At 37.2% G+C, this 26,048-nt stretch overlaps 1 protein-coding gene across 3 annotated transcripts; it reads right to left on the reverse strand.

Annotated features, from left to right (window-relative positions):
- Positions 1–101: 101 nt before the first annotated feature.
- Positions 102–26,048, reverse strand: SERAC1 (serine active site containing 1). Of its 3 annotated transcripts, XM_017834913.1 has the most exons (18): positions 25,990–26,015; positions 22,546–22,634; positions 21,885–22,021; positions 21,163–21,199; positions 20,695–20,831; positions 20,297–20,386; positions 19,264–19,395; positions 17,207–17,328; positions 15,079–15,207; positions 13,610–13,723; positions 11,835–11,997; positions 8,939–9,089; positions 8,006–8,147; positions 7,140–7,240; positions 4,073–4,170; positions 3,351–3,533; positions 2,729–2,872; positions 102–848 (listed from the first exon to the last, which is right to left on the reverse strand). In XM_017834913.1, exons 3-18 carry the CDS (start codon positions 21,982–21,984, stop codon positions 712–714), a joined length of 1,980 nt encoding a protein of 659 aa, XP_017690402.1. In that variant the 5' UTR covers positions 21,985–22,021; positions 22,546–22,634; positions 25,990–26,015; the 3' UTR covers positions 102–711. The 3 variants fall into 3 exon arrangements, with proteins under 3 accessions (XP_017690402.1, XP_017690404.1, XP_017690403.1); XM_017834915.1 differs by lacking the exon at positions 21,885–22,021 and having other exon boundaries at positions 25,990–26,048; XM_017834914.1 differs by lacking the exon at positions 25,990–26,015 and having other exon boundaries at positions 21,885–22,062.

A 26,048-nucleotide genomic window follows, 5' to 3' on the forward strand; every position in this document is an offset into this window, starting at 1 on the left:
CACAGGGCTAACGAGCTCCATCTGCCCAGGGGGCCGGGAATCGAACCCGGGTCGCAGCGGTGAGAGTCCTGCACCCTAACCACTAGACCACTAGAGGCCCCGTTTTCATCAATACAGACAAGGTAAAAACCATGACAGTTGTCTAAGCAAGACAACCTACCAACCCATCTCTTTCTCATGCAGAAAACAGATGCCATATTTGCTGACAAATCTGGGTGCTCTATTAAATGAAAAGGCAAATGACAAAATCTCCTGTAACTGGGCCACTAGACAAAAATGTTACCTTCATTTATTTGGATATTTTTTCTCCAGGCTCCAGTCAGACTACTTAGCATGGACAGTAAACCAACACTTTGCGGCAGCTTCTTTGCCTTTTTGTCACAATAAATAATCACCTCAGTTAATTGTTTCTAATCCTCTCTATAAGACTTTGTCCCAGATGTATATTTACCTGTCTCCAAAGCAAAGTTGTGTCTTTTTGCTAAAAGAAGATATCCTGGGCACACATTTTCTTTTTGCCAGGTCTGTATTTGTTTTGAATGTATTTTAGAAATAAATTGCAGAGGTGTCTAAGTTGGAGATGTACTGAAAATTATTCAGCTGCAGATACTACTGACATAGCACTCGTGTAGTTCTGCAGATCCCCTAACAAATAAGAACTTTCTGTGTCACACCAAATGGAGGGCACAAATAGCCAAGGATAGCAAATACTCAGTCTCTAAGTTCTTGGGCTAAAACATCCTGAATGAACTTCAGTGTACGTTGGTACAGGAAAGCATCCTTCTTCTTTGGCTTACAAATATTTAGATGATTAACATCCACTGGAATAAGGTCTCCAATTCCTAAGTCTGGGAGAGGGAAGAAAAAAAAAAAGAAAAAACTACTAAAGTTCATAAGATGACCTAGACTGAAAAGCACATCTTATATTAGCAATTTCTCTCTCAAAAGCAACTTCTCCAGTCTTCAGTGTAACTGTTTGGTCCTCATTATTTTTTAATGTGCTAGAAACAACAGTGCACACTGATACGGTCAGACAGAGCTATACACTGCCAAAAATCCACACTAGTAAACCATTAGGCCAGAGTTCTACCATGTTTGTTTGATATACACGAATGTACATTTTTTTCATATAGACAACTCCGATGACACAAAACGTCATTTACCAGCACCTGACGGACAGCACAGTTGTGACTGAGGTTTAAGCATTGATATGATCAGGGATAGGGTTTAATCCACAGTATCTTGAATCTGATCACCACTAGTTGCCCATATTCCTCACAAAAATGCTTTGATGTGGAGATTAAAAATTGGACTAGAATTAACCTGAAATACGCCACAATCACCACACACATTTCTGGGCAAATGAAATATTAACACTGTGGCATTTATTCTTTCCTGACAGCTATCACTACTAACTTTCCAGTTAAGATGCCATGACTGCCACATTCCGGTTTATTACCTATTCACTTAGCAACCTCGAAATCCTTCACTTTGCTTTGAACTCTGTATCTTTAACCATGTAAAATTACACTAGAGCAGAATGAAGCTTTGCTTTTGTGTGCTCAAGCACACATGCAAGAAACATGGAGTGTACTGCTCATCAGCCTGCATTTTGAACAGAACAAGTGCTGTGCCACCGAACTGTCATGTACCCTCTAAAGGTTTGCAAGAGTGCTCACATGCTGCATTGTGTATCATCTCTAGAAGAGGAGAAATGCTACAAAATTATAAGTGCACACACAGTATTAATTTGGGCTCTGTCATTCAGCCCTCTCTTTAATTTTATTTTGCTAAATCAAAAAAAAACCAAAAACAACCAAAGTCCTGTTTTTCAGTCCTTGCCAATCAAATTGCATCAGCAACATTTTTGCGAACAATTGCTGCTCAAGAAGACATACTGTAAAAATACTGCTAAATATTGACTCAGAAAAACAGGGATGTATAGCTCACCTTCTTCAGAGCAACTGACCTTGGACTTAAGGTAGTGGATTTAGCTGGTGGAAAGCCTGATATGAAACCCAACAAAGCAATGGTTTCTGTTCAGGGCCTTACAGATACTTTGGGTAGAGCAAAAGAAGGTTTTGCTTCATGAAAACCCAAAAATGTAAGACTTAAAACAATTCTCTAAGTTGAGCACCCACAAAAAAAGCAAGGGAAAAAACTGTTTGGTCTTCCTCCTACGAAAGGCAAAAAGATGGAGGAAACTCTTCAGGAAGAAAACTCTACTGCTTGAGTATCCAAGATGTGCTAAAAGATTCCTAACACTGAAACCCAGCTTTGTGAATTTTTTTCTCCATTAGCAGTTTACTAATTTTCTGTCTTATTTTCTTAAAGGAGGAAATAGCTAGAATTTGTGGAAGCATCTGAAACACTATTCAGCCTATCTATACAAATATAAACCACAATTAGTCATAATTCCAAAGGAAAGGACTCCAACAGTGTAACATTAGACCAGGTTTTATCCTTCTTTTTTCAACAAGCAAATGTTACTTGCATTTAGAAAAACCAAAACAATCAACTGCTGTTCTAAGATCTAAATGTAGCTGCTTCAGATCTCAACAGGGAAACTGCAGTTTAAACTCAGACAAAAGTTTAAGTGAAATACCCCACAACATGACAGATGCATTTTTCTAGGTCTTTCTACCACAACATTTATAAGTCTTTCTCATTATCGATGTTTACATGAATATATACAAAATTAAATAAATTAAATGGCTATTTGACTTACCTGCTGATTCCAAAGGTACGACATGCAGTTTTAACATGCTGCCTATGTGCGTGGGTAAGGTTTCTGCAAAACTCAGCACTGAAAATTTCTTGTCTTTGGCAAAAGACAAGAAGTCATCATTCAGCTCTTTAAGTGCAGGAGAATCTAAGAAAGAGCAACATAATTTTTGCAGTGTTATCTGGAACATAAGATTATAGCATTTGTCTGGCAAGACTGCATTGCTAAAGAGTTGGTTTTGAAAAATTAATATGACAGTAAAAGGAGTAGCATTTAGTCTGTAATCCCTTTTTTCCAGTTACCATATGCAACAATTGTTTAATTCTGCATAGCATAGAATTAGGTTGGAAGATAAGAGTCCCAGGTCTGGTACATGTTATTACTTTGCTGAATGACCCAAACTACTCTTTAAACTTGTTCTGACTCCCCCTTTTCTCCTCACCTCTGCAATCAATGAAACAGCTACTCAGAATCACTTGCAATAATTCAACACACGACCCAAAACATAAAAAGGGGGGTTGTTGTTTTTACCTAGCTTCTTCTGACAACATGATGGAAAAAACAAAAGCTTTGTGAACACATTAGCAGAGTTCCCTGTTGTTAGATGGTAGCAAAGTGAACGTACCCTTGCTGAGTTCTTTAACCTCCACAGACGGAAAGAGAAGATATCTGGCATTTATAGAATATTCAGCCAGCTGGGAACCATGGTGAGGTACACTATAAAATATGATTCCTCTGGTGTTGTTTACAATTTTATCCATTTCTGGATTCTTGGAAGCATCCACCAGCATCTTTTTGACTAGAAGACCTGGCAACAGAAACTGAATTAATGCAGGGATTTAAACCACTGTGAAAATAATGATCATGCTATATTATCCATGAAACAATTAACCGTATTCTTGCCTCATTGATTAGTCCTTCGACAGTCAAATATATAAGATTAAGCTGAAGAAAAACCAAACCAAACCTGAGAAGGCATTAATACAAAATGTCAATGAATGATGCAAATCCAATTTTGGTTTGTTTTAAGTGTTGCTAATGACATTTACTATACGCCTGATCATGGAGAAAATTTTGCCTCTGGATTTCCATTTACATGAATTTCAACTCACTGAGTTTTTAAATCAACATGTAAAACCAAACAGCAATAAAAATCGTTTCAAAATGTATACGCTATTGAGTATAACACATTAAGAAAACAGAAATTTGTTTTTCATTTTTAGGTCTTTGTAAAATTTTAAAATAAACTATTCTGAATAATTGTATTTCAATCTGAATTTGTGTAACAGCTTATTCTGAAATAAAAAGTCAAAAAAATACTTTATATCAAACAGGCAACATGCTTACCACCCATGCTATGAGATACCCACACCAGAGGTCTGTCTCCAATCCCAGCAGCTTTGAGCTTGTCAAGCAGCTCACTGCTCCGGTAAGCAATAGATTTCCTGCAAAGGAAACATGAACACAGGCATAATGAAGCATGATAGGTTAAAAGGCAACGTTAAAACACAATGAATTTTCAGTGCTGTGTGTTTATGGAAGTGAATTAGTTACAGAAACGTTAATTATTTAATTATTGTTGCTACAGTGAAAAATGCCAAAAACTTTTTAAGGTTGGCTTCACAAGGACAACAGAAATTGAGCTAAATTCAGTTTCTTGCTCTTGCAAGAAAGTTTTATTTTAATTTCACTTACCAATAATTTCCCTTAGCTTGACAAATTGTTTTACGGAGTTTTAAATAATTTCATTTACACACTGTAACAAAATGATGTTTTCATTTTACGAAAGCAACATCGACACATAATGAACTTTATCCCTTGCAACAGGAACATGCCTAGTGTCTGACAAAAACGTATTTTGCTAAATAATGCTCCAAATGTGGAGCAATGTACAGAAACTTAACAACTAAGTGCATGATCAACCAACACATTAAAAAAAATCACATCTAATGTCTGCTAGACTTTCCAGACGAAAATCTCCAAATGCTTTGTACTGGAATAGTATGAAAGCATAATAATCTCCACTTTATAAATGAAAAGACTGAACTCTGGAAAGGATAAGCTACACTTTAGAGGCTGAAAATGAATCTGTGGTACAACCAAAACAAAACCAACCCCAATTCTCAATCCAAGCTTGAAAGTGCAACATCATTATGCCTTGCAGTGTAACAAGAATCAAACACAGAAAGCCTTTGGATAATGAAAGCATCAGGATACTGGGGCAACCACTGTGCAAAATAATTCACTTCATCTCTATTGGTCTCAGCATTCTCACTAGAAATTGCTTTATAACACATATGAAAAGGATACTCAAGTGTGTCTTTTCAGCTGAACAATAGGCTTTAGGCTAGCAGAGGGGCATAAAAATTCACTTTTGAAACAGTGAATGAGACCACACACTTAAAAGCAAACCAAGTTTATGATTTTATTGCCACATTTGTGTTCCTGGTAGTTAAAAATATCTTCAATATTTTTCACTTATTATTAAACATATAAAATTATAAAATAATCAAATACTATGCTTGGGTGACCATAAATAGCAGGTAATTAATTTTCCATTTTGTAATGAAAAAGACATTAATCTTAGTGAAAGAAATACATCTTTATTTCTTTAAACATACTTCAGACAGACACGGAAAAGAGTTTTCTTAGAATCACAGAATCATTTAGGTTGAAAAAGACCCTTAAGATCATAGAGTCCAACCATTAACCCAGCACTGCCAAGTCTACCACAAAACCATGTCCTTAAGGGCCATATCTGCACATTTTCATATCACCTCCAGAGATGGGGAGACAACCACTTCCCTGGGCAGTCTCTTCCAGGGTTTGACAACCCTTTCAGTGAAGAATTTTTTCCTATTATCCAATCTAAACCTTCCCTGGTACAACTTAAAGCCATTTCCAGTTTTCTTTGGACCTGTAACCACCTACATGCTTCTTACTGTCATTTTTCTGCCTCATTTCAAATAGGCATATTAACAGTCATGCCTTCCTTATTTTTTCCCTGCTTATATGTCTTCTTTAATGCAATAATTGCATTGAGCTTTCATATAACCAGGAGGAGGGAAAGAACAAGTAGCAAGTTCCCAGTCTATTACACACATGCTGAAATTTTTTCTTCCCTGCACAAAACATAATCCAATTTCAGATTCCTAACCTGTGAGCAGTCATGCACATACTTCCACTGAAGTACACAAGTTGAATCTACAGTACTAGTAACATGTTAAAGTATCTGCATAAGTGTTTGAAGGACTTAGGTTCTGATTTAAAGATCACAATTACTAAGTCTAAAATTCATTCAAGCCAAAGAACTCTTACAGGCTCAAAGTATTTTTATTTTTCAGGAAGAAAATGCTTGATGGTTGCATCTTCCTTTGACCTATCCAGTTCACCAACAGCAAAAATGCAACTCCTCTGACAATTACACTATCTGACCAAATCAGATACAGTTGCTGTATTTTATGGGTCAAAGTAACACTTTTTGAACAAAGTATCTTTGTATCAGAAATAATGTGGCCAGCAGGAGGAGAGAAGTGACTGATGAGGCAATGCCTTGAATCCTGTGTTCAGTTTTGGACTCCTCACTACAAAAAAGATTTTGAGGCACTGGAACACGTTCAGAGAAGGGCAACAGAGCCAGTGAAGGGTCTGGAGAACAAGTCCTATGAGGAACAGCTGAAGGAGCTGGGGTTGTTTAACCTGGAGAAAAGGAGGCTCAGGGGGGTGACCTTATCTCTATGACTACCTGAAAGGAGGGTACAGCCAGTTGTGGGTTGGTCTCTTGGCCCAGGTAACAAATGACAGGATGAGAGGAAACAACCTCAAGTTGCACCATGGGAGGTTTAGATTGGATATTAGAAAAATTTCTTCATCAAAAGGGTTGTCCAGCACTGAAATAGGCTGCCCAGGAAGTGGTTGAGTCCCCATCCCTGGAGGTACTAAAAAGATATGTGACTTAGGGACATGGTTTAGTGGTGGACTTGGCAATGCTGGGTTAATGGTTGGACTCAATGATCTGAAGAGTCTTTTCCAACCTAAACAATTCTATGAAAATATATGCTTCATTTTATCAGGAGTTCAAAGCCACAGTACAGTGATTTTTTTGCTGTGCTTATGAAGCATTATAGGGTCACTTCAAGAAATATCCTCTTTAAGATTTACATTAACTAATAGCATTGTTTAGTCTCCCCTAAACATGAGTAGAATGGCCTGTAAGAATTCATGAAATTGCCAGAAGTAATTCATGAGGCTAAAAAAAATCAAGCATATCATGACTATAATTAATTTTTTCCAAATTTGATTTTCCAATGCCACACAAGATAAATTCACTGTTTCACACTAGGAGATCCCAAGAATCAGCTTTACAGGTCTCCCTCCTGCCCCCCCTCTAAACTGCAGATGCTATATTTGTTACCTGTGAGCCTCAACAGGACATTTTGCTTTCCAGTCACTCAAATGGGTGTCATATTCTACAGATAGGATTCTAAGGGAAGGACAGTCTGAAGCCAGCCATGTCTAAATTAAAAGAAAAGCAAAATCAAAGAACTTATAATTGGGGTACTTGAACTCTTGCAAGCAACTTACCAGCAATGAAGCAAAGATGTTACTATGGGGACAATATCAAGCAAGACTTTTACTCATCAGTTAATCCCCAAATACATTTTACACCTGGATTATTATTCTTATTATATGCTGGGGAACTCTAGGCTGTTCCCCAGCCACAAAGTAGGCAAAGGATGAAAACTGATCTCTAACTCGTGCGTTCCTGGCTCCCTCTCCTGGGTGAAACAAGACTAAGATTACCAACAGAACTGATCAGTTCATGTTTTGCAGAGATACTTCAGTGGCTATACCAGTGTAAGTCACTTGAAGCAGTAACCACTTATTCACCAACAATACTTAAATAGCAATCTGCACATACTCAGACACCTATGTAAGAGAGGGTACTTAATTTAAAATGTAATTTTATATATCTTTTCCTCAGCAACAACATTCCATTAAAAAAAAAAAAGAGCATAAGGAAAGCAGCCATGGCCTTCTATTTCACTAGCACATGAATGATGTTGAAAGCATTAAACTTAGCAGAGATTTTTCCTTGCACGAACAACAAACAACTCACTAACAAAAATCTATCAGGAACTTGGAAAGTGCTACTTGTATAACATATTACAACTAATGTGATTCAAAAAAGACATCTGCCAGACAGATGCTAGATGCTCTGGACAGCTCTCACTAATGAGAAAACAGCAGCCATGTGTAAAAATGTTACTGCCTTTTTACCTTTGGCCAGCACTGACTATAGTCCTCTTCGCCTTCTGAGACCTTTTTATCCAAATGCCTGTCAATGTCTTGCTGTCGCCAGGTTTTAAATGCTGCTCCCAAAAGACCGTGAACAAAAAGGATGTCTGCTCTGATGGGCTGACTGATAAAGAAAAAGGAATTTTTAAGAGATATGTGTTACATATTCTTTTAGCAAATTAGAACTTTTAACCTAAGGGATGCCAAAACACTTTTTTTAACACTACATGTGATTTCTTATCTCATGGACAGTATATCATGGTATTTCCAAGAGTACACTCAGATCAAGACAAAAACCAGGGATACACCTAGAAGAGATATAAAAAGAGGTATGGAAAGTACCCACCTCACAAATCGTAATTTTCTATAATGAAAACCAGCTTTCCCTCCAGCTACTATTAAGGCAGCTTTATCATCTAATTAGATCTTCACTGCAATCTGAGTAATATCAATGAGCCCAGGGAATAGTTGCTACTAAGTGACATAGCACGCTGGAGACTGCTTCGGTCCCAGATCCACAACTGATATTTAAAGAGGCTAAGATGAAAATTTACTGCATCTTAGGCCAACATGTGCTGATGCCAGTAGAATAGTTACAAGGCATGGTATCCAAGACATACAGTGCAAAGGTTAAAGGGTTGCAACACATGCAAAGCAGTAATTAATCTCATGTTTTGTGTTCGGATTTTTCCATGCATTACAGTAATACCCTTTTCATGGTTATGGACTACTCCAACCACTCGTGTTGTTCTTCTACTTGAGAATGTAAATTCAGTCCTTTCAACCCACCAAAAAACAGGAGGAGCAGGTGATAACACTACAGCAACACTCTGATTTCAACTCTTCCAAGGTTTTGTAACTGAAAAGCGTAAAAAACTCGAAGTACAGCATTTACAATGTCTCCTTCTGCTTTACCTGCTACGATACTGTGGATGTAAGACATAAACGCCATCCGGATATTTTTCTTCCACCGTGTCCCTGTCTAGATTAGCCAAAGCTCTGGATGCATGAGAAGACTGAATGATATGTGGGGATTTCATTACTTCAGCAAGTACAGAAACCCAACCTACATTGAGAAAATAAAGCAGCAGGTTAACTAATAGAAACATCATCCAAATGAAAGAATTCAGAAACATCACCCTTTAAACTATACTTGTGAAAACAGATGTTAAAACTTAAGAAGGGTAACATCAAAATAAATTATTTCAATCCACTCTTTACTTCAGGAAAGCCAAAGATAGGTAAGTGGAATCTCCAAAATTCAAAAATTCAGAGAGGCAAAGAGGCAATGTATTTTACTACTGTTCAGCTTATGATCTGAAGGAGGACGTCTTCTCAAAAGAAAAAGGAAGTGTATCTGCAGGTCAATACAGTTGTCAGAGAGAGAACACATCTCAGGTCTCTTTTTGCAGCTAAAATGCAAGGAAGATGGTGAAAATGAATCTTAAAGCACAAGAGAGGCATAAAAAACAACCTACAGGAGCAATGGTAGGTGAAAAAAATTGATGCTCCCTGTAAGAGTAGTACAACCATTTCTATTTTAAAATCCAATGTATGAAAAACTCATTATGGAATCAAAATATCCCTGCTATTCTAAAAATACTATACTATTTATACCACAGAAACATATAATAATTAGATTTGATACAACTGTCAATAAAATTTTAATTCATAGCTACCATGACTTAGAAACACTTTATAATACTCTACCTAAAGTGTAAAATTGTCTTAAACATGGATGGGGATGTTCACAGACTACTGAAAAATTCAAAGGAATATCTTTTATGTGCACACGCAAATATATACGTCTCCTTCAAATACGGATAAATCTTGTTGCTGCTAGCAAAAGTGGCCTATAAATCACAATTACATTACAGTCAAGTTCAAAAGGAAAACCTTGAAGAGAGATTATCAAATGGAGGCTGGTTTAAAAAAAGAACAATATATCTCATGAGCATTGTTTCAAAATCATGTACATTATGTTACTACTAGTATACTCAGTAAGTTGCTAATTCAGGATAGTTCACTGTAGACTGAGGAAGAGAATGAACTGACATTTGAATTTTGATTTAAACAAACAAATTTTTTTAAAAGAATTATGTATTTAAATTACATTTCTAAGCAGAATATATGTTGACCATTGTGCATGTTCTCCTTCAGAAGAATACTACCTAAAGTCTACTTTCAGTTCTCCGAATACAGTGGAGACTGCCAAGCCAGTTTGACTAAAACTAGCGCAGTCTTCGGTTTTGCATTTCTCTTAAATGAGCCAAGACCGAGAGTCAAAAATAGTGTTCAGAATCCTTCTGTTTCCAGATACCCCATCACAGCTACTACAAAATGCATCTCTTTTTCTTCCTCTTCCTGTGCCAGCAGTTTTTGCATGTAAAAGAGCCTTAGAGGTTCTTTCTTCTTATGCATCCTCCAGCAATAAAAGAGAAGCTTTATCAGCTCTGGATCAGCAGTATCTGACTGCTCATCTCTGGAGTTTGGTTCACTGTCCAAAATTCCTTTTGTACTAAGAGCTCTGTCCCAGGGAGCTCCTGACTCTCCTGTTTCAATCTCTTCCTCTACATATATGCTTTTAACAATCATAAGAATTTAGGAATGGTGCTACAACTCAGAACAAAGGCCTTTGTAGTCTAGCTGCCTTTCTTCAGAAGTGAGCAGTGTGGAAGTTGCAGAACAATAGAAGAATAGACCAGTAAAAGGACAATTGTACAGTGCTGATTCTACTCTATACCCTCTGGTTTTCTGCAGTCAGCTTGGTTTCCATGTGTAGAACTTTATGGACTTTTCTTTTAATGAATTTGTCTAATCACTTTTTGAAGCTTTGTAAATCTTCAACTATCACCATGTTTTAAGGCAATTTTTAGTTTGGTCATGCAATATATTGAAAAATATGTATTTATTTGTTCTGTCTCTTCATAATTTAATGTGCAAGAACCTTTGATCTTGCATCACAACAAACAGCAGATGACCATTCCCTCTTTGCCTTCTCTATGCCAGCGAAGAGAATTTTACAAATCTTCATTGTATTCTCTTTCAGTCGCTTTTTTCCATACCAATCATCTCAGTTTAGTTATTTGTTCTTTACATCACAGCCATTTCAAATTTTTCATCATCCTCACAGTGTTTTCCTGTGCCTTTGCTACTCCTCCCTTGTGTAACAGAGATTAAAAATGCACAGTGTTTAAAAGGTCCAGCTTGGACCTATACAACAGCATATTGATATTTTCTATTTATTTATTTTCTAATAAAACATTGAGATTTATTTATTTGGTACAGAACTTTCATTGTGATATTTAGAGGGTATTAAAAAAGGGGTATGAGAGAAAAGCTTAGCAGAAGTCAGTAGGAAAACAAGGAAGGGAAAGGCATCACGTTTCACTTTGTTCCAAAAGGTGAGGATTGCAAGTTGGTCTGTTCCCATACAAGACTAAAACACAGTAAATTAAAAAAAAAAAATGTACAAGGTAGATGATCTGTAAGAGCAGGAAACTCAAAAAAGATTTTTGCCAGTAATGTGAACCGAACATCAACAAAGTCCAAATTTTCACCATCCATCAGACTTTGGACAGCTCTCATTGACATACATTGGCTAGACAGCAAACAAGAGTTCTTAATCAAAACCATCTAAACAGTCTAAACTTTTTGTGTTAAAAAATCCGAACAACACCTCCCCAGCCCCGCAAATATAAAACCCACACCACTACCATGGTCCTCTTCATTTTACATAAGCACCAAATCCTCAGAAATTTTCAGCACAGAAATCTGACATTCAGACTACTCGCACTTGCTTTCCTTTTACCTGCACGTACTATGGACGAATGAAGATGTTCATCCAAAGCCATATTTCCAATAATGCGAATTATGTTCCTCTGTATCTTTGCTGAATCTTTACGTAGCTGGTATATCCTCTGTAGTAGCTGAAGGCCTCCTTTAGCTTCAATTTTATCACAGTGAGAAGAAATCTAGCATTATACAGTAAATACAGTGATAATAATTAGATATTCTGCAAAAGGTTCTTTAGATGCTGTTAATTCACAGATTAGGGAGTTTCAAGGAGCCGATATAATGCAGAGCACTTATTACATGGAAATTATTATTAATCTAGAATTTATTATGCCATAGTTAAAGAGGAAGTAAATATTTTAATATGATAAATGCATGATTCCTATGAATTGACAACCTGGAAAACACTGAGTACCATCACTTTACTCTCTTCCACATCTTAGGGAGATGAGATTGCTCTCCACTTGTCATGATCAAATTTCAGCTTAAGTTCAAGAGTCTGAAACAGGCCAATATTCTGCATTTGTTAGAGCATTATCTCAACCAGAGCCACTTGCCTTCCTGTCCACCATCTAAAATGCACTGAAATGCAAAGGTATTTCTACTTCCAAATAGTACCGCTATCATTATTGATCCTAAGGGCAACAACAGATTTTAGTCTAAGCAGATGAATATGCGCTAATTAGTTGTGTCAACTACCAATATTGGCCAAATGCTTATGACTTGAACAGACTGTCTACAGTGTTAAAATTGCATGGTAGCTACCAAACTGCTGATATCCTCAAGTATGTTTTCAACAGTCACAACTTGTGCAAACGAGTACAGTCACAACTTGCTTAAACTGAAAATGTGGAATATAACACATTCCAGACTAAGTCAGAACTTCTATGTATATGGAAGATGTGAAAGAAATACCAGCAAACTGCACTTTATCCACCCCTACTATCAATAACAATTTGGTGTTCTCAACACTGTTTCTCAGTGGTTTAGCTTCTGAGCAATGAACTGCACACAGAAGAGCGCAGCAACAGGAAACAAGAAGAATCACTGTTACAAAAAGTCTTCCATACTCTTCATCTGTGTCTGCAAAGAACAGACTGGTCCTGGGAGGCCACTGTATTAGGTGCTTGCTGTGCAGTAGTCTGCCCAAAGGCAGTGGTCCCTGAAGGAGGGAGCTTTTTGAATAGATAAGGTTTGAATTCATCAGGCTACTTTACTTTGTGAAAACCTGACACTAGAGTCGAATTAAGAGTCGCAAGAAGAGACCTGCTTGTAAGCTTTCTGAACTGATGTACACTGACTCACACAAATCCACATACTTTGCACTGAGAATTTCACATCATCAGTATCTCGATTACTGAGAAGCTGCAGAGTGGAAACACTGTTGCCTCATGATATCCATCTCCAATGACTTTAGCTGTCAGTGGGAAGTAGCCTCACATAGGATGAAATCGTTTAAGCCACCCGGACCTCAGGTATTCTCTCCTGCTTTTCTGTCTCAGAGCTGCCCTTTTACTTCTTGAAAGATACACACAGGTCTACTACAGGAGAACTTGTAAGGGCTAATTAGAAACAAGAACAGAATTTACATACACTTCCCCATGAGAAAAAAAAAATTAGCTTGTTACACTGCCTTTGTTTCACACCAGTCTTGGTTGTCTGAACACCCTTACAGAAGGAGTGAGGGGTAGGAGACAAAGAAATGGCAACTCCTTCCCAATACATGAGAGAGCATTAAAAAGGAATGTTTATAAATGTAGTTTTTCAGTGATAGTTTAAAGGACAAATTACCTTAGAATGCTGTACTAAAGCCTGCAAGCAAAAGAGTTCCACTGTTTCTGAAGGGATTTTACTCAATGTCTCACAATATGGAAGTCCGTTTCCTCCAAAACACCATAAGCCTCCCTGAAATGAGAAACAGTAAAAATCATAACACACTTCAAATGGCTACATAAAACAAGGATGTCTAAACTGAACCGTTAAGTGTGTAATGATCTATAGAAATGGCTTTAAAGAGTGCACAGCATGCACACACTTTTCAAAATGTACAAACTACACAACAGTACACCATAAAAATATTTACTGTTTTTAACTGAAAATATTAATTAGATTTTCAGTCAGTAGTCTCCATAGTCTATTAACTTCAAAACATAAATAAAGGGAAAAAATGCAGGATTTTCATTTTGTTAATGAACGTCTTCTTTTAAGATCATTTGTTTAAGCGTGAAAAGCAGGACTCAAACTAAATTTAGACTTCCATAGTTGCAAAACTAGAAATAGGAGAAAAAAGGTCTCCAATATGTGGCATAGCCTCTGACAACCAGTCTCTCAATCACAGAGCAGAAAGACCAGCATAACCTCAACAAAAATCAAAATTCCTACAAGTGCAGTGTCTTACCAAAGCTCACTTTGTACCAAGAGCTCTGGCTGTGAAAAAAATAAAGGAGTGATAGCATAAAAATAATACACATAACTCTGTTAGAGGAACTATAGAGTTATTGCACTTAGAAATCTCCAAATGTAGGCTGACAAGCATCACTATTAAAATGAATTCATGTTTGCTATTGCATCTGATAAAAAAAAATAATCACTCATTAAAGAAGTCACAACTTTTAAATAAAAAATAAAATTCACAAGAAAGAGTGGATGAAAGTGGCATTACAATTATTATTTTTAAGCAATAATGGTACTTTAAATGATGTTCCTAAAGCCACTAAAGAAGCTGTTGCACTGTTGAAGAACCCCTAGTTTCCAAGTTCAGAAAGACCACTAGACTATTCCATTTCTGGTTTGGTAACAGGGATCTGTTCCAGTGAGGAATTTCCACATGATATAACAGAGTTTACTATTTGAGGTGTGCTAACAACTACTAGTTTGCTAGTAAGACTTAACAGAGGTTTAATCATCTCTGCAGTAAGTGAAAATTCAAACAACAGTAAGATAAAATGTGAAAAATCACTTTATGAGCACTACAAGGGAAAGGAATGTTTTGGATAAAATGTTGAAATATCTGCTTAATGGGAAGATTTGAAGGATACAATCTTTCACTAGACCTTTCCACTAATACAGCTGGGAAACACAAACAAGCTTTCAAGCAGATAGTCTGTATTTAGAAGAGATTTTGCTTATGTTCTGCGGTCACAAAGTCTCTGTATTTCTCTTCCTCTTACAATGCTCAAAAATGTGGAAATAGGTTTATATCTTTGAGCTCTGCAGGAACAAAGAACCCAAACAGTTCTACTTTGCAGATGGGAACTCACCCTTTGTGCAGCAAGAGTCTGGCTACTTTCCCGTAAAGCAAGAGATGTGAAGTACTGGACACATGGATCAAGACCAGTCTGAGGTAAAGATACTAACAACAAGCGAAGCTCATCTTCTATGGGATAATCCTGCAAGAAGTAAGCACAAATAGCTTCTAGTTTTGTTCAAAGCATGAAGCAAAACACAGAGAAAATAAATATTTGACATAATGGAATCAGCCATACTAATGAGGCCATAAAATATGAACCCTGGACTTAAGTGCTCTGCAACTCTTTAGTAGTTATATCTGTAAAGGCTTTGAAAACTGGTAATTCTAAAACCACCAAATAAGTGATGAAAAGCTCCATACTTTACACTTCATACTTTGGTATGTTCCTCTTGGCACAGGAAACTTAGAAGTTCATCCCTAACTACACAGTAATTTTCCTAGAATCATAGAATATCCTAAGTTGGAAGTGACCTACAAGGATCACTGAAGTCCAACTTCTAGCCCTGCACAGGACCACCCCACAAATCACACTGTGTGCCTGAGAGCTTTGTTCAAACACTTCTTGAACTCCATCAGGCTTGGTGCTGCGACCACATCCCTGGGGAGCCTTTTCCAGTGCCCAACCACCCTCTGGGTGAAGGCCTTTTTTTAATATCCAACCTAACCCACCCCCTACACAATTTCAGGCTATTCCGTTCGGTCCTGTCACTGGTCCCCACAGAGAAGAGATCACTGCCTGTCCCTCCTCTTCCCCTCACGAGGAAATTGTAGACTGCAATGAGGTCTCCTCTCAGTCTCCTCTTCTCCAGGCTGAACAGATCAAGTGACCTCAGCCGCTCCTCATAAGGCTTTCTCTCAAGGCCCTTCACCATCTTTGTTGCCTCCTTTGGACGCTCTCTAACAGCTTTATATCTTTTTTATGTTGTTGTGCCCAAAACTGCACACAGTACTTCAGGTGGGGTCGCACCAGCTCAGAGTAGAGTGCAACAATCACCCTCCTCAACTAGCTCATGATGCTGTCCTTTTGGTGACACTCCATTAAAATGAATGTATAAATTACAAGTAAAAAATAAAGACAACATTTCTTTTAAGCTTTTATATTCAAAATATTCATACAGGTGTTCATTTAACAATCCGTAGATCAACTGATAAATTCAACAAAGTTGAATAACAAAGTTTATTTGCCCACAGTCATGGAATTCACAGTTATTCTAATCCTGGCTGCAATCCGACATGGAGACATTTGTGATGATTAGAACTGCCACAATGATTTGCTTGAATTTGCTAAGCAGTAGATTGGGAACTCTTAGCTTCAATCACCTAGTAATCATACTCCTGTAGAAATATATACACAACCATACACTAGTATAACCTAAGATAAGAAAGGAAAAACTGAGCATAACACAATGAATCTAAGCTGGTGTTTCAGAGTTTTGTTGGTTAACATATACAGGTAGTTTCTGACAGGTAGTTTTTGACAGGGACTTCTGCCAGTATTCATTCTATCAGCATTACAAAACACCTCATATATTATGCTTTGTGTGCCAATTCTGTTTATTGAAGAAGCTGATGATGGCATGACTGCTCTGACCATAGTATATATAATATATATAGAATATATATTAGAAAGAAAAACCAAGGCCAAATTTATCCAATAAAGATTTGTTGACAACCAAAACCTGGTAATGAAGAGGTGGGTCTAGAGCAGAGCACCACACTAGCACTGAGGATGCAAAGGCCTCCAGGAACACTACCTATATGTAGGATTTTGTCAGGATCAACAAGGCAACCCAGGATGACTTCTTCGCATTGCCCATTAGGTACAGAGAAGCAGTGTGTGTATCATACTGGTAACTGGTTCAGACTTCACTGCTGGTAAATATATACTGTGGATATACAGTTCAAGAACAGTAATTGAGCAATGTGTTCAATCTTATTTCTTTCCATCATGCCATTCGCTAATGCAGATATACCCCAGGGGTATATCATATCTTACAGTTTTGTATTTTAGTCTTAATTTTACTACTAGTTAGTTACTTTAGAAGAACTCTACTTTAAACAACAAACAACAATAACAAAAGCAGTAAAAACAAATAAGCAACTAAGAATCATCTAATACCTACTTTTCATTTACTTACAGTCTTTATTTTTGGCAATGGTGGTGGAGGCAGGAAAAAGCGAAGGTCAATACCTTTAGATCGAGCCAAACCTATAGCAGTCCTTTGATCACAGGTTTGAGCAACTGTACCATATTGATAATCTGTCACACAAGAATTTCAATGTTAGGGTTAAAACTAACCTTAAACATTTCGTTTGGTTTTAAATTAAGTTTCTGATCTACTTTGTAAATACACTTGAAAAAAGAACCACCTCTCTGCAATCTACTTAAGTTCTGATTTTGTAACCACAAATTCCAGAAGTTAAAAACTGCAGATGTTAGATCAGCACTGTGCTGAACTGAAATACACCTGGGCACTAACTGTTCATTATAGACCAGCTTGACATAGGTCCTCAGATATAATTTGAGCACAAGCAAAAGCAAATATTCAGTATTGCCACTGTGAAAGGAATACAAGAACTACAAACCGAAGCTTGAGTTAAAATTTAGAAGGCATCGTGCATGCTCTTCTGCATACATTATTAAAAACCAAAGCCTTAAATCCAAATACTGCAAAGAGATCACCCTAAACTTCAAATTATACAAAAAGCCACATTTCAATAAAATTGATAGCACAGTACAGTTTTAAGTAGCCCTTCCTTAATGAAAATACAAGAGAGACTTTCAGTTACTCTACTGAAGGGAAAGCAGACTTAAAGAGCAACTACTCTTCCTTTCCAAAACCTACTTACTTTAAGCTGGAAAAACTAAAAATTACATACTGAAATTCAGTGGCAAACTGAAGGGAAAAAAATAAAAATTTGCTTCTCTTCTTGTTACTGTTATTCAATTCTAGAACAAAACTGACAAGCCATTTAAAATATAATTTTCACAGTCACAGATTGGCCATATTTTTTCTTCAGTGTAGATCACTCACATCTGCAAACTGAATTCACTGGAGCTGTGCTTTGGACAAGCTGAACACTTTGGTTCTAGTTGTGAAAAGTTAGCACATACTTTCAATCTTAAATTTTCTTGGACTCCATTTTGAAGTATCAGGTTAAAAAAAAGCCTGTTTCCCTCATAAGGCAGTTGGCAAGAACAATAAGTGTTTGTGAAACATCCAAATACTACAACAATGAGCACTACAGAGAAAGGGAGATAACAAAAAGCAACTAAATTCCTAATACTGGACACCCCGTGCTCTGAGATCCTGAGATCACCCGCTAACAGATAGTATTCTCCTACAAACACCAGACAGTTACACTAAACTAGTACGCAAAGCTTCAGTCTTGGTACACCCTAGCTTTCAGATCTTTTCAAACACAATTTGTTGATGTAAATTCCCCATGGAAATTAATTAGATTTTTAAAGAGGCGATTTGAAACAAAATAAATCCCATGGCTTGGAGTTGCATTGGAAGAGTGAAAGATCCTCTACTGTCTGAATTACCTGACTAATGAGAACCCAGAACAGAATGTCACCTAGTTTATGCGGTCTAGTGATGGAGTGAGGAGAAGGACACGCATATTCACATACACACACACCTCCCCTTGGGGTTTCAAGGATGTTTGCTGCTAGAGCAACAGGGTGAACTTATTACTACTAAATAATAACTAGGACAAAAAATGGCTTACAAATCATGTTTACACATACAAGTCCTTTACCTCTGGTTTGTCATTACTACATATCAGCTCCTAACCAATTTTTATCAACTTAACCATGGCTTTAAACTCACTCCTACAGAGCCTTATAAAAAAATCACTGTCAGAACTAGTGACTGTGTTAGCAGTCCCAACAGAAAACTCCAGGAATAAGGAGCATGAACTGCTCTCCCACAATACAGCAATGGTTGGAATGCTCTGGTGGGAAACAGAGAGAGGTCTGCACTGCAGACACACACTCTGTGTCAGGGTGTTAGGAAAGAACAGCTACTTGAAATGTAAATAACTCCCCCACATTTTAGACCGAATTTCAGAGCATATTTATGCTTCTTGCAGCTACGAGCTTTTCTTCATGTTGGCAGCAGACTTGGAACAGCTAACTGAGACTTTGTTGCATTTCTGGGATGAATTAGGCTACATCAGCACACATTACCACGCCAGTGATTGTTGCTTGCCAGGTCTTGTACAGCCTGCAGTCGGACCATTTTGTCTTCTGACTGAGTTCTCTTTAAGAGAAGCCATAAGGCACACTCATGCTCTTCTCCATCAAATGTACTGAATTGTTCTTTTAACAAGAAACAAATGAAACATGTTATTATTAATGAGCATTTTAACAGTCACGTTGCTACTTGTTGAGTAAGGAAATACATTTCTTTTAATATCTGAATATTAGTTGTTAACAGTAATTTAGAGTGTAATGTTTTAATATTAAATGAGTACAATAAACAATCACAGAATGACATCAGTAAAATGCTGATCCTTAAATGGTGGGTTTAATTCATTTTAGTGGCACCAAGTTGATATTTCAAATATATGTGACAACCCCTGACTGGCACTTATCAACCAGAATTACCAGCAACTTTTGAGGCTCTGACCTTGAACAATTAATTTCATAGAATGACATGACATTTCATAGGAGGTGCATATTGTTATAATTATTTAACAGGCAGTTAAATGAGAATAGACAGTATGCCTCAGGAACAGAGTTTCTTATACAAATTGAAGTTCTTATTGTAAATTACTCTAAAAAGCAGTGACACTGTTACAAATAGCCTGTGCTGCTTTCAGTTAATATTATCAATTCTGATGAAAACATAACATACTTTTCTATAATCAGATTTTGAGAGTATTTCATCCCACAAATACCTTTTGTACACAAAACTGGTATCAAATATTAGCCCGGTATCTTAAGCTTTAAATCTCTTCTGAAACAAGAACAAAACAACCCTCAAATCCCCTCTTAACCTCTGCTTTTGTTTACTTTAAGAAAAAGAATGGTTTTAATACATAGAAAATAGACAACCAATAATCCATATTAATATAGAAATTATAAGTTATATTATCACTGTTTCAAACAGAAAAGAACATGTTAAGTTTGTGAGAAAAAATATTTTACTTTCTAGAAGTCTTACTTCTCACTGTTAAAAAACAATAATAATAGATAAAGTCATGCTTTCAATACCTACCATTAAAAGGTCTCCGGAATATTTTAGCTTCAGTTTCTAGAATTTTCCTCACTGCTTTATGGATTTCTTTTCTGGCTTTGTATGTGATCCCTACAAGAGTATTTTTGTATTACTGGAAGTCTGAAACACAGTTCCCTTGTAAATACATGAAAAAAAATACACACACATATACATATGGACATATATAAAGAAAATTATCTCATATATAGAGAACTATGTATAGAAGGAACAATCTTAAAAAAAAAAAAATCAGTCACCAGCTTAAAATAAATTTGGTGACATTTTTTGATAACAGATCTCAGGAAATATAACTTTCCTTACTATATAAGGGTGACTTCCAGAAACATTCTATTCTCTTAAAATTCTGTTTTTAAAACGCAAACAATTATGCACCTTACCTTGATATTCACTTGGATTTAGAGAAGTTGTACGTACGTATACATATGATTTAAGTTTTTCTTGATGTAGAGCTTGAGTATCAATTTGCAGCAACTTATTTAAGGACAGGACTTCATACGTAATGAATACAAAACCTCTTTAAAGGAAAGAGAACTGCATATGAATATTAACTAAAAAAATATGATGGCAAAAAAAGTTAACAATCACTTTGCTATAAATCATCCAGATTTTACCACATACATAATAGTCTGTAAATTATTTTCATTTCACAAAGTAGAGAAAAGGCTATAAAATACTTGAAATAAGTAATGACTATCAGAAATTATGCTTCCCAGCCATATTCCACCACGTCTATTGTGGTGGAATGGACAATATCCTCTGATATTGTCACATTTTTTGAGAGATACACATATTAAACTTTTAACTGTGTACATAAATTACTTATATGCTTGTCAGTTACAACTTACCCTAGTATAAGCGATCCAGTTACCTTTCCAATTTTTCCTTGAAAAAATGAAAAACTCATGTCAAACAAAGTTGTGTGCATCACCTCAATATTAACATAATTACCATGTGATTATCAAACAGTAAGAACACCAGTCACTAAGAATAAGCTTTTAAAAATTTTTCTATTGCTCTCCACCTTTCAGGAAATCATTAACCAAAATTTACAACCAGAGAAAACATTACTTGATTAGAATTTCCTGCTCTCCTAAGCAAGATGATAAAACATGTATCCCGCCACTGCTATTTACTTTGAGTATTGCTATCTCTCAATTGCATTCATTGCTCAGCTGCAGGAATCAACAGTAAACTTTCTCTGCCTGTATCACTAGCAATCATTTTGAACTCTAAATTATTTTAAGAAGTTAATTTTTTCTTACATGGTGTAGCTATATCTTCAACATATATTATTACATACAGGAGTATGTACATTCTTTGAAAAGTCCTGCAGTCTCCATAAGAAAATTATTTTTAAAAATAATTCCACTGAATCTAATTTATAAAGCAAAGAGCTGATAAACACATACTACTTGCAACAATTTTCCTTTTAAGTCTAATAATTCCTGTTAGATTTCAGCTATTTTGTCCCTACCACATTGATCTGATTATCTGAATATAAGGATCTCTATACAGAGAAACCCTTTATCATTACCAGTAGCAGCAAACCCAATGGAACCCATCTCACCTATCATGAATAATTTCTTTTCCTCAGCATGAACTGGGAGATTTGCCCCACAACCACTGCTACCAGCTTCCGTCTTTGTGAGACCATAAGAATTTGGCATGCAGACAAGAGGCAGCAGCTACATGTTGAAGAAATAACTGGCAGAGAAGTTTGAAAAAGAAAAAAAATGCAATGCTTCCTGTAGAGTAGAAATTGAAATATCCTATCTTTAATGCTCAGAAATAAACTTTGTAAGAATCGTCATTCTATGCAGAAAGCACCAAAGAAAGCAGGGACTAAGCAAGAAAGACTGCAGAATTAACAACACAATATAAAATAAATAATAGAAACAAACTTTATTCCCCATTTATTGATGTAATTATTTCATGGCTCTAGAAGTTACCAAAAAAATCAGATACAAGTGGAGTTTAAGATAGTTTAATGAGACCACATTTAGTGAGGAGAGGACCTCCCATCATGTTTGTTCCCAAATAATCTGCTGGTGTCACTTCACAGATCACTACGCTAAGCAAAGTCAGACGCAGATAGGCACTTTAGGTTAATAGGAGCTTTTAATCACAAAGTCTTCAGGGATTTAAAACTTTAGTTCTAAATAATGTATGATATCATACCATTCCTTTTTATTAACACTTCAGATCAATACATAGTGAACTGTACTTACTGATATTCCAGGGTAGGTGTGTTTTCGTGGCTGAACCTGAGGTTCCTATTTGTCTGTAGCAAAATATACAGTAAGCAGACACTGACATTCTGCATATTAAAAAAAAAAAAAAGTAATGATTGATTTGACAGTTACAGCAGAAAACTTGCAGCAGATTGTCCTGCCTTTTTACAGAAAAGGTCATGATAGCAAATGTCCCAATAAACCATACTCGTGTCCTTTTACTCCCTATAAAGCGCTCCAATTAAAAAAATCTATAAACTCCTTAATTTAATGGGCTGCATTTCAATTACAAGAAAAGTTTAAAGCAGTTTTTCATCAATTATGTGTTACTGTTGATTTTAGTAAGCACGTATCTCCAATTAACTTCTCTGCTTCTAAATTTCCTTTTCTACTTCTTAGTAACTCCCCCTAAAATACCAGATATGCTCATGTCTCCATCAAGACATTACTCTAGATGACATGGGCTTTAATACAACTCAGCAACCAACTGCTTTTAAAGTTTATAACTGATCGTGTTAGCAAGTAAGTCTTTCATTTTGATTAATAAGGCTCAAGGAACTACTACATATTTTTGGCTTTAAATGGCAAATCTAACTAATACTTAAAGAATGTGAAACCTCTACAGTTATTAAAAATTAGTACTGTTTCTCAAATGCTCTGACTTAATGGGCTCATGAAACTCACAGGGCATGCTTACAGGTAAAACATGCATCTCATTCTGAAAAGGTTCTAACATGTGCAAAAGAACGAGAATCTAGCCTGAGTCACGAAGAAGAGAACCCTTTCTAAAATTAAGACCTTAGCAATTCAACATTATGAAGTCACAAGATACCAACAGAATAACTGCACTGTATTCATTGAATGCTGAAATAAAACTAGATTTTTTTTCAAAGTCACAAACATACATATATTAGAACTACCAAAGTTCTGAATGTACAGGCAAGTCAATGCAAGCATGAATTTTCTTGACAGTAGCAGTCTTCATGAAGGTAATATGAGAGTCCTTCAGAATTATGAAAAGATTTATTCTTCTAATATATATGATTAGGCACTCAATTTTCCTGGTTTTATAGGCAGGAAGACGAGTTAAGAAAAATTTGCTGTAACTTCCATACACTTTCTAGATATTACCTTGACTCTTTTAACAAGTGGGACTATTCATGAAGGACTATGCACTTTAGCCCACTGATCAAGGCTGTATCTTAACCTCTGCACAATGAAGTTAAAAGAAAATATAGTTACATTAGTCAAGCACAGAAAACCAAGTCAATTTAGGCCAGGCAAAAGCACCAATTCCTGTTCCTACCACTCACACATACTTACCATTTTATGTATTAGCAAAAGTTACTGCCTTTATATAAGAAGTTACTTTCTTTATATAAGAAAAACTTGTCTAAATTAGGAAAATTTAAAAACTGGCTTTGGCAACCCATAACAACAAAGTTCTGCATGTTACTTCTGACAAAGACCTCCTCTCAAGTCTTAGTTGATAGAACATATAGTATTTTTAGTACAAGCATTATGGGAAAACCCAGAAAGAATATGAAACGTAATAATCACAAAAATATGCAAAAAAGCCATTTTTGCATACACTGCAGCAGTGACATGAAACTTGTATTTTATAAGTGAAATTTTAGTGTCTGTGTTGATGCATTTATACTAACTGAAATATTGAGTTAATGTGTTTAAGTGGATTTAAAACCACACCAATATCTCTCCCATATCAATCAAATTCTTATGTTGGAAACATAGTCATTCTTATTAAATAACAAATTAAGTCTATATCACCACAATCACAATTAACTCAAAATGATAATATGTCCCTTGTGTAAATCTGATCTTGAAACATGGGAGCCTGATAAGCTCCTTGAATTTAAGACCAAGAAAAACACTTATATCACTTTTATTATCAGTGTCCAATTCCTCCAAACAAGGGGTTTCTCTTTGTTTCCTTCCATTAATGTGTCTTCCTCTTTTCTCATTTCCCCAAAAGTTTTGATTTTTCACTTGTCTCTTGCTTGTGTTTGGGGCATTTTTGAAAAACGTCAGTATTACCCCAGCACTCCCACAATCACTGCCAGGAGACTACTTTTTGACTTCCGTCATTTCAACATTGTGCTTATCCACTCACTTCAGCAGAGTACACAACACTGATACACTTTGAAGACACTGATAATCAGTCCTCTAGAGACACCTCTCCCGCCTCCAAACTCTGTCTGATGGCAGTTCCTTTACTACCTTTATTTACAGAATCACATGCATTTATTCTTCTCCCTAGCCACAGTCTATAACTGCAATAAACATGTGGTTTAGTGACAGCAGGTGCCACAATTACTTGAATCTGAAACAAGCACCTGCAAACACAGGAGGCCAAAATGAGTGCCATTTCTCTGCTGCCAGGAGCCTCTGTTCAGGTCCAAGAGCGCACATAGAATCATAGCGGTTTGACTGGACCTTAAAGATCATCTATTCTCAACCCCCCTGCCATGGGCAGGGACACCTCCCACTAGACCAGGTTGCTCAAGCCTTTTCCAAGCTGGCTTTGAATGCTGCCAAGGTTGGGGCAGCCACAACCTCCCTGGGCAACCTGTTGCAGGGCCTCACCACCCTCAGAGTAAAGAATTTCTTTCTAATATCTAAACTAAATTTCTCCTTTTTCTCTTGTACCCATTATTCCCTGTCCTATCACTGCAGTTCCTGATGGAGAGCCTCCCTGCAGGCCCCTTCAAATCCTTTAAGGCTGCTATGAGATCTCTATGGAACCTTCCCTTCTCCAAGCTGAACAGCCCCAGCTTTCTCAGCCTGTCTTCACAGGGGAGGTGCTCCAGTACTCTTATCAAATTCGCAGCCCTCATCTGGACCGGTTCCAGCAGGTCCATGTCCTTCCTACGCTGGGGGCCCCAGAGCTGGATGCAGCACTACAGGTGGGGTCTCACCGGAGCAGAGTAGCGGGGCAGAATCATTTCCCTTGCCCTGCTGGTCACACTCCTTTTGATGCAGCCCAGGATTTGGGTTGGCTTTCTGGGCTGTGGGCGCACATTGCGGCTCATATTGAGGATTTTATGTTTAGGGATATACGCAAACATAACGCGAAAGGACCCATTTTGCAGCCTGTTTCACAGCCGGTCCGGACAGCTGCGAGCCCCCTCCCGCACTGGCGGGTGTGGTGCCCACCTGCCCGTCACGAACCCACCGTGGGGCAGGGGCGCCGCTGCCTCGCGACTGCGCCACCGCGGCTTATTTAAAAAAACAAAAAAACCACAACAAACATCATCGCAATTTTAGGCGATGAAACACGTACACAGGGGTGGCTCTGTGCCTCTTTCCGAAGGGGTTCAGAAACAAAACAACCTGCTAGCCCGAGACGCCCCCCCGTGTCCCGCCCCGTCCCCGTGTCCCGGCCGCCATGCCCCCACCCCGCTCCAGCAGCGCAGTTCCCACCTTCCGCCTCCGCCGCCGCTCCCGATGGCGGCGCCCGCGCGCCCGGTGACGCCAACCCG

This window comes from Lepidothrix coronata, unplaced genomic scaffold (genome assembly GCF_001604755.1).
Source record: "Lepidothrix coronata isolate B3197 unplaced genomic scaffold, Lepidothrix_coronata-1.0 Scaffold245, whole genome shotgun sequence".
Lineage (NCBI taxonomy): Eukaryota > Metazoa > Chordata > Aves > Passeriformes > Pipridae > Lepidothrix > Lepidothrix coronata.